The sequence below is a fragment of the Sinocyclocheilus grahami genome, unplaced genomic scaffold (assembly GCF_001515645.1).
Source record: "Sinocyclocheilus grahami isolate Dianchi unplaced genomic scaffold, SAMN03320097.WGS_v1.1 scaffold179.1, whole genome shotgun sequence".
In the NCBI taxonomy this organism is placed as follows: Eukaryota; Metazoa; Chordata; class Actinopteri; order Cypriniformes; family Cyprinidae; genus Sinocyclocheilus; species Sinocyclocheilus grahami.
Window position 1 is genome coordinate 834904 of NW_015505358.1, and position 9946 is coordinate 844849.

The following is a 9946-nucleotide window of genomic DNA, read 5'->3' on the forward strand; positions in this document are numbered from 1 at the left end:
TATATATACAGTGGTGTGAAAAAGTTTTTGCCCACTTCCTGTTTTTTTTTAATTGTTTGCATATTTGTCACATTTAAAATATTCAGATCATCAAACAAATTTTAATATTTCATAAAGATAATGCAAGTAAATGCAAAATGCAGTTTTTAAATGATGATTTCTTTTATTAAGGGAAAAAAGCTGTCCAAACCTGCCTTGCCCTATGTGAAAAAGTAATTGCCCCCTAAATCTAACAACTGGTTGTGCCACGCTTTGCCGCAACAACTGCAATCAAGCATTTGCGATAACTGGCAATGAGCCTTTCACATCGCTGTGGAGGATTTTTGTCCCACTCTTCTTTGCAGAATTGTTTTCATTCCGCCACATTTTTGAGCTTTTGAGCATGAATGGACTGTTTAAGGTCATGCCACAGCATCTCAATCGGATTTAAGTCTGGACTTTGACTCCAAAACCTAACTCAAGTGCGCTTGAGGTCACAAACTGATGGCCGGACATTCTCCTTCAGGATTTTCTGATAGAGTGCAGAATTCATGGTTCCGTCAGTTATGGCGAGTCGTCCAGTTCCTGAAGCTGCAAAGCAGCCCCAGACCATCACACTACCACCACCATGTTTGACTGTTGCTATGATGTTCTTTTTATGAAATGCTGTGTTGGTTTTACGCCAGATGTAACGGGACACACACCTTCCAAAAAGTTCAACTTTTGTCTCATCAGTCCACAGAATATTTGCCCAAAAGTCTTGGGGATAAACAAGATATTTTTTGGCAAATGAGAGACGAGCCATTGTGTTCTTTTTGGTCAGCAGTGGCTTTTGCCTTGGAACTCTCCCATGGATGCCGTTTTTGCCCAGTCTCTTTCTTATTGTTGAATTATGAACACTGAGCTTAATTGAGGCAAGTGAGGCCTGCAGTTCTTTAGATGTTGTTCTGGGTTCTTTTATGACCTCTTGGATGAGTCGTCGTTGTGCTCTTGGAGTAATTTTGGTAGGCCAGCCACTCCTGGGAAGGTTCACCATTGTTCCAAGCTTTCTTTCTTTTATTTTTATTTTTTCTGTTCTCATGTCAAATGTGTATGTATGCATGCATGTATGTATGTACCAGGAACACCTTAAAAAAACAAATTCCTTGTGTGTTTGCACACCTGGCGAATAAAGCTAATTCTGATTCTCCATTTGTGGATAATGGCTCTAACCGTGGTTCGCTGGAGTCCCAAAGCCTTAGAAATGGCTTCATAAGCCTTTCCAGACTGATACATGTCAACTATTTTGTTTCTCATCTGTTCTTGAATTTCTTTAGATCACGGCATGATGTGTTGCTCTTTAAGCATGCTTCACTTTGTCAGACAGGTTCTATTTAAGTGATTTCTGGATTCAACAGGTCTGGCAGTAATCAGGTCTGCGTGTGGCTAGTGAACTTTAACTCAGCTTTCTAAAATAATGTGGTTAATCACAGTTCTTCCATGATTTAAGAGGAGGGGCAATTAATTTTTCATGTTGGGCCAGGTAGGTTTGGACAGCATTTTTCCCTTAATAAATGAAATTATAATTTAAAAACTGCAATTTGTATTTACTTGCATTATCTTTGTGTAATATAAAAAATTGGTTTGATGATCTGAATCTTTTAAGTGTGACATATGCAAAACATTTAAAAAACAGGAAGGGGGCAAAAACCTTTTCACGGCACTGTGTATGTATACACATATACACATACACCGGTTACCAACAGCTTTTATACACATTCAGCTGACATCTTTATTTTCTTAAGTATGCTTTCTACCCAAAGCTCATATTGGCATATCTTACTTCAAGAGGCAGATTAAATACAATTCAGCTACCAAGAGGACTGACCTACACACAAAACAGTCTACACCAACCTTCTCTTTGTTAATACTGCATGCAGTAGCAAAATGACTTGCTGATAAATTTGCTGATAATCAACAGAAAGGTTAGCATCTTGTGAATATGCACATTAGCAAATTTTTTTAAATAACAGGTTTAAAAAAAAAAAAGTGCATATTGAAAACGTGTACAAATATAGTCTAAGATTTAAAAAAATTAAAACAGTTATGTACAGTGAATATGGTTCAAAATGTCAGCAGTACCCTGAACCCAATCTAGGTGTCCATTTCAAAGCTAAACACCCCCTTGTAAATAATTTAGTCCCCAAGGAAAGCACAAAGTCTGGCCTGGCAGAGCAATTGAGCCAGTATTTTAGGATCAAACACATTCACAGAGCTCAGCAGGAAAGCAAACATTGTGTCAGAAGGATGAGTAACGGCGCTCATCCTTTTATCCTGGCATTTGCCAACAAAAGAGAAATTCAGCTCTTTGTAACATGCCAAGGTCAATGCTAAATGAACACATCATTGTGTATGGTTTCTTATAAAACTGGCTTGTTAAGAATAAGTGCACTGAGAGAGATGCCAGTCTTTCAATTAACTGTGGAGTTCGATGCAATTACAGGTTTGACAGCAATTTAAATTACTTTTAGTGCATTGAAGGGTGTGCAAAATGCATAAATCTTCATATATGACAGTAATTAATTTGTTAAGTAACAAAGATAATAGATTAATCAAAGTAATAATGAAATCATGTTTAAATACACCAAAGCAGTAGTTTGAGACCATATTTCCATTTTGAACATATAATATATCTGGCACTTAAATGTCATGATTTGACATGCTCTATTTGGCCATTAAATCAAAGACAACACTAACAGAGTAAAAGCAAATTCGTGTTCCTCCACTGCATGGCACCCGGAGAGCTTATATTAACAACACTGACAGCATTAACACAGCCTTCTCTTATGCTTGACTGTAGTCATGCTGACCAACAAGTATAAAAAGATAGACGCTGCATTTGATCTTTTTCATTAGTCAAACTGTATGACACAGAAGGAAAATAAGTGGACTTACTCGCCCCTGCAGAGCAGATGTGGCATCCAAACAGAGACAGAACAAGGCTCATACATGTGACTAGGTGAATCATATCTTCCTGAAGAGTTAATCCAGATGTGCGACGCCGATTTCCACGGAAAAGTAACCTGAACTAAACATTCCTCCAGCTATTACAGGATTATCCACAACGCATCTGTTTGCAACACGTATACATTGTGATCAGGAAGATGATAAACAATCTAAATCAGCATCATCCTCAGCATCCTCGCAGTCTGATGTCCAATGCGCCTCAATCTGTTGCCATCCCAATCCGCAAAGAGCGAGGAAAACGCTTCCTTTCGCGGTGATCTGTAGTGATTTGAGAGCTACAGTTAGCACACTTTGACGTCCTTTCATTGATGCTACAAAGGAACGTCAGCTTCGCCACCAGTTACAGTCTAATGTAACGCGTAAACGCATGGCGTCCATCGCATAGCTCGCCTTCCTCACTTTATGCGCTCGTGTACGCTTTAAGAATACCAATCAATCAGCGGCGCTGCATCGCGGGCACATGACCCACAGGTGGCCAGTTACTGATTGATTCTCAGCAGCCACTCGTTCACCTTCTATAGCCGCATGACGCACGAACCTGCACCGGTGTAGTGCCGAAATTTGCACCCTGCCAGATTATGCATCCTCTAGTTATTGGTAGGTTTAGGAGTAGGTGTGGGGGAGGGGTTAGGATTAGGGGTGGGGTTGGGATTAGGCAATCAGGTAGCGATTTCAATGAGGGGTGCATAATCTGGCAGGGGTGCAGAATTCGGCACAACACCGGCATGAACGCGGAGCAGCCGCCACCTCTCCAAAAACACCCTCACCAGCTCTGCTGGACGCGATTTATGGCGCCATTCAAACTTGCACACCGATAGTCCACTGCAAACATCATGAGAGACATAAGAATAGAACAGAACAGAACTGTGGGAAGAATGGAATAAAATAAATCACACATCAGAACACATATCTATTTAATTTATATAGTGTACTGCTATAATATTCAAATACATTAGCGTTTCACATTAGACAAGATGTGTGAATATAGTGTAATTAGATACAGCAGAATAGAATTTGTTACTTAAAGGAATACTAAATATTATATTAAGAATACATTATTTCAGATTGAACAGAATACACTCAAAAGAATCAAAGAATATTTCGAATAATTAATAACTAGATAAAACAGACAAGGCTGATTCACTCTGCTGGGAAACTATGCAAATTAATTTAAATCGTAATTATTCTCTTTAAGGCATAAGTGTAACTCATTTGGTCAAAATTAGTGACAATCCAATGTAACAAACTATATATTTTAGATTAACTTTCATAGAATAGTCTACTGGGATATTAATATTACGTTAAGAATACACAAGAATTTCTGATAAAATGGAATACAACCAAAAATGTTTTTAAAAAAATCCAAGAATAATATGAATAAAATAATTAAATAGAAAAGCTATTTGAAACAAAAATAAATAAATAATGCTAATATACACAGTACTGAATATATCATAATAGAATGAAACAGAACAGAATATGTCTTTGACTGCTGATCATACATAGTAGAATACTGATATAACATAATAGAGTCGAATAGAACACTGATTTGACTACTGATCATACCATAAAAGAATGCCGATATAACATAACAGAATAGAGTAGAAATATAATAGAATACTGCTTTGACTACTGTTCATACCACAATAGAATACTGATATAGCATAACACAATAGAATATGATTATACCATAATAGAATATTGATATAACAGAATTGAGCAGAATAGAACAGAACAGAATACTTATATTCTAACAGAATACTGATATGAAAAAAATAGAATAGAGTAGAACAGAATACCGTTTTTACTACTGTTCATACCATAATAGAATAGAATACTGTTTTGATTGCAGATTATACCATGGGACAGAATAGAATGCAATAGAATAGAATGCTGTTTTGACTACAGATTATACCATAGAATAGAACAGAATAGAATAGGATACTGCTTTGATTACTGATCATAATAGAATACTTATATACCATATTAAAAAAATAGAATAGAATATGGCTTTGACAAATGATCATAACAGAATACTGATATACCACAATAGAATAGAATACTGCTTTACAATTATAGAGCAGAATAGAATAGAATATGGCTTTGACAAATGATCATAACAGAATACTGATATACCATAATAGAATAGAATACTGCTTTACAATTATAGAGCAGAATAGAATAGAATATGGCTTTGACAAATGATCATAACAGAATACTGATATACCATAATAGAATAGAATACTGCTTTACAATTATAGAGCAGAATAGAATAGAATATGGCTTTGACAAATGATCATAACAGAATACTGATATACCATAATAGAATAGAATACTGCTTTACAATTATAGAGCAGAATAGAATAGAATATGGCTTTGACAAATGATCATAACAGAATACTGATATACCATAATAGAATAGAATACTGCTTTACAATTATAGAGCAGAATAGAATAGAATATGGCTTTGACAAATGATCATAACAGAATACTGATATACCATAATAGAATAGAATACTGCTTTACAATTATAGAGCAGAATAGAATAGAATATGGCTTTGACAAATGATCATAACAGAATACTGATATACCATAATAGAATAGAATACTGCTTTACAATTATAGAGCAGAATAGAATAGAATATGGCTTTGACAAATGATCATAACAGAATACTGATATACCATAATAGAATAGAATACTGCTTTACAATTATAGAGCAGAATAGAATAGAATATGGCTTTGACAAATGATCATAACAGAATACTGATATACCATAATAGAATAGAATACTGCTTTACAATTATAGAGCAGAATAGAATAGAATATGGCTTTGACAAATGATCATAACAGAATACTGATATACCATAATAGAATAGAATACTGCTTTACAATTATAGAGCAGAATAGAATAGAATATGGCTTTGACAAATGATCATAACAGAATACTGATATACCATAATAGAATAGAATACTGCTTTACAATTATAGAGCAGAATAGAATAGAATATGGCTTTGACAAATGATCATAACAGAATACTGATATACCATAATAGAATAGAATACTGCTTTACAATTATAGAGCAGAATAGAATAGAATATGGCTTTGACAAATGATCATAACAGAATACTGATATACCATAATAGAATAGAATACTGCTTTACAATTATAGAGCAGAATAGAATAGAATATGGCTTTGACAAATGATCATAACAGAATACTGATATACCATAATAGAATAGAATACTGCTTTACAATTATAGAGCAGAATAGAATAGAATATGGCTTTGACAAATGATCATAACAGAATACTGATATACCATAATAGAATAGAATACTGCTTTACAATTATAGAGCAGAATAGAATAGAATATGGCTTTGACAAATGATCATAACAGAATACTGATATACCATAATAGAATAGAATACTGCTTTACAATTATAGAGCAGAATAGAATAGAATATGGCTTTGACAAATGATCATAACAGAATACTGATATACCATAATAGAATAGAATACTGCTTTACAATTATAGAGCAGAATAGAATAGAATATGGCTTTGACAAATGATCATAACAGAATACTGATATACCATAATAGAATAGAATACTGCTTTACAATTATAGAGCAGAATAGAATAGAATATGGCTTTGACAAATGATCATAACAGAATACTGATATACCATAATAGAATAGAATACTGCTTTACAATTATAGAGCAGAATAGAATAGAATATGGCTTTGACAAATGATCATAACAGAATACTGATATACCATAATAGAATAGAATACTGCTTTACAATTATAGAGCAGAATAGAATAGAATATGGCTTTGACAAATGATCATAACAGAATACTGATATACCATAATAGAATAGAATACTGCTTTACAATTATAGAGCAGAATAGAATAGAATATGGCTTTGACAAATGATCATAACAGAATACTGATATACCATAATAGAATAGAATACTGCTTTACAATTATAGAGCAGAATAGAATAGAATATGGCTTTGACAAATGATCATAACAGAATACTGATATACCATAATAGAATAGAATACTGCTTTACAATTATAGAGCAGAATAGAATAGAATATGGCTTTGACAAATGATCATAACAGAATACTGATATACCATAATAGAATAGAATACTGCTTTACAATTATAGAGCAGAATAGAATAGAATATGGCTTTGACAAATGATCATAACAGAATACTGATATACCATAATAGAATAGAATACTGCTTTACAATTATAGAGCAGAATAGAATAGAATATGGCTTTGACAAATGATCATAACAGAATACTGATATACCATAATAGAATAGAATACTGCTTTACAATTATAGAGCAGAATAGAATAGAATATGGCTTTGACAAATGATCATAACAGAATACTGATATACCATAATAGAATAGAATACTGCTTTACAATTATAGATTTATATATATATATATATATATATATATATATATATATATATATATATATATATATATATATATATATATACATACTATTGAATATGAATATATATATATATAATTAATTATTTTATTATTTATTGATTATTTAATTTAATGATTATATATATATATATATATATAATTTAGAATCATAAGTATTTTTTAGTAAAAAAAAATAATTTATTTATTTATTAAAATTAATTTTAATTAATTTTTCTAAATGTTCTTGAAAAATGTCAAAATGTTAAAAACATCATAATTGTTTCTGCAGGACCCAGAGGAGAGTTTGATTGTATTAAGTGGCTGTGGAACATCAGGCCGTATTGTATTTCTTTTGGTGGTATACCGTTTAAGAAAGATTTAATAATTAATTAATTATAATAAATAAATAATAGCAGTTTGAATTAAAAAAAATAATAATAAATGAGAAACTACTGAATATTTACAGTATATTTATCTGTTCTCCCCCACTGTGTTCTTCATGACTGTTACATTTCTTCTTTAAATTTGTCATTCATACAGACATCCTTTAATGAGATGTTGAAAGCCCAAAAACAGAAACAGATCTGTTCGTACATCATAGCTGGAGGTGACAGGTGAATAAACAGTCTGTCTGTTTGATGCATAAGATGAGACTCCAGTGTGACACTGCAGTATTTCAGGACTCTGTTTTTAAAGGGCCCTGCTGACATCACAGGAGGCTCCAGAGGATGACCCGGCGCTGGGAGCTCGCACACTGGACAAGGTGAATGCAAGAACAAAGAGTTCACCATCCCAAGCAGAGACAACAGGCTTTTCTTTGACATTTTCAGAAGAACATGTGAACGGCACCTGTGCTCAACAACACAGTACCAGAGAGTTCTGGGCGGTTGACAGGTTGCTGCTATGTGATTACTAAAGTGTTCCAAAGGTTTTTAGTTTTTTTAACACATGGCTATGTGCTTGCTAGGTTGCTGCTTATAGGCCCAAGTCAATATTTCTCACCCCATGTCTCATCCATTTCCACCTATTTTATCATTTGAAAATCAAGTCTAATCAATTAGAAAAATAAGTGAGCTAAAGAACCTTTAGAAATTTAGATATTTGAGTAACGATATTAATAATGTTGCTTTTTTTTTTTAACCAAGAACACTATCTAAAGAACATTCATAGAGCTTGACTTATTTCAAACATATTTTTCTTTTTCCACTAACAGATTTGTGCAGGAAAGAAGCATGTTCTGTTCATTGGAATATCCTGTGGCATGTCGGTATGAATGATACTATTGTCTTTTTTTCAAATCGCATTATTCAATCAATAGTAAAGGACAAAAGTCGTGACAATAGAAATTTTAAATAAACTCTTCTCATTTGTAGATTAATTTAGTGAATTTTAACTAAACATCCAATAGTTCTGGGTTAAGTCTGTATTTAGGGTGACCAGACGTCCCAGTTTTCCAAGAACAGTCCTGGTTTTTCACATTCAAAACTTCACATTTTACATTCAAAATTTCTAATTTCACATACAAAAAAATAAAAATTGGACCAACAAAGCCTCCAAAAGCAAAAACATATATAAAATAACATTTAAAAAGAAAATTAACAATTTGAATTAATGCAGGATAGTCAGTTTGTGAAAATGAAAATATTAAATACAATTAGAAAATGTTACAAATATTTGTTCAATAAAAAAAAAAAAAAAAGGAAATACATATGTTAACATTTTATTTCTAAGTTCTCATTTTTAACTTTAGTTTTGTTATAAATAATTTTGTTATAATATAATACTATTTTGATATATGTTTCCTATTTGCAATGGCTACTGTTTACTATTTTTCATAATGTGATATTCGATTAATTGTATTAAAACCAGTTAGGGCCAGTTTATACCTACAAACACAATAATACAAATAACAAAAAAAAATGTTACTTCATAAATAATAACAAATGTGATTTTAATGATATTTTGACCACTGAAAATAGCCTCAAAAGCTGTTACTAGGGTGGTACCCTTTCAAAAGGTACTAATATGTACATTTAAGGTACAAATATGAAGGTACATTGATGGTACAAAAAGGCACCAAAAGGTACAAAAGTGTACCCTTTTGAAAGGGTACACTCTAAAAAATGCTGGGTTAAATATAACCAGCGCTGGGTTAAAAAGGGACAAACCCAGCGGTTGGGTTCAAAACAACCCAACCGCTGGGCAAAACAACCCAATAGCTGGGTTTGTCCCTTTCTAACCCAGCAATTTTTAGAGTGTACTACCCCAGTGACAGCTTTTTTAACTTTTTGAGTGTATGGTAGGAAATGTCTGCAGTTTTTATTACGTACAGTATGTAGGTAACATTAACGTGAGCCTTTATCAAAGCCGTCTGTAAATGCGCTTCATGATGTTGTTCTGTGTCAAAGGCACCGTTTGTTGCTGGGCAACTGGATTTTTGTCTGAAGCACTTAGACGTCTTTACTCCAGTGCTCCTGGGATTCAATCCTGTACATATGGCGAGGTAG

General features: G+C 33.1%; 2 protein-coding genes across 2 annotated transcripts in view; one reads left to right on the plus strand and one right to left on the minus strand.

The window, feature by feature from the left end:
- LOC107594141 (fibronectin type III domain-containing protein 4-like) overlaps window positions 1-3415 on the minus strand; it is a 10626-nt gene extending 7211 nt beyond the window's left edge. The window contains exon 1 of the mRNA XM_016284087.1: window positions 2914-3415. Coding sequence (XP_016139573.1) covers window positions 2914-2986 — 73 coding nt within the window. The 5' untranslated portion in view covers window positions 2987-3415. The remainder of the gene's footprint in view (window positions 1-2913) is intronic.
- Window positions 3416-7741: 4326 nt separating this feature from the next.
- LOC107594121 (glucokinase regulatory protein-like) lies at window positions 7742-9946 on the plus strand. The gene is made up of 5 exons (XM_016284067.1): window positions 7742-7797; window positions 7980-8053; window positions 8136-8202; window positions 8653-8706; window positions 9848-9946. Exons 2-5 carry the CDS (start codon window positions 7995-7997, stop codon window positions 9944-9946), a joined length of 279 nt encoding a protein of 92 aa, XP_016139553.1. The 5' UTR covers window positions 7742-7797; window positions 7980-7994.

Coding starts and splice junctions, on each gene's coding strand:
- LOC107594121 (XM_016284067.1), top strand. CDS start 7,995: ATGTTGAAAGCCCAAAAACAGAAACAGATCTGTTCGTACATCATAGCT. Junction 8,054..8,135: donor ATCATAGCTGGAGGTGACAG/GTGAATAAACAG, acceptor CTGTTTTTAAAG/GGCCCTGCTGACATCACAGG. Junction 8,707..9,847: donor GAATATCCTGTGGCATGTCG/GTATGAATGATA, acceptor TCTGTGTCAAAG/GCACCGTTTGTTGCTGGGCA.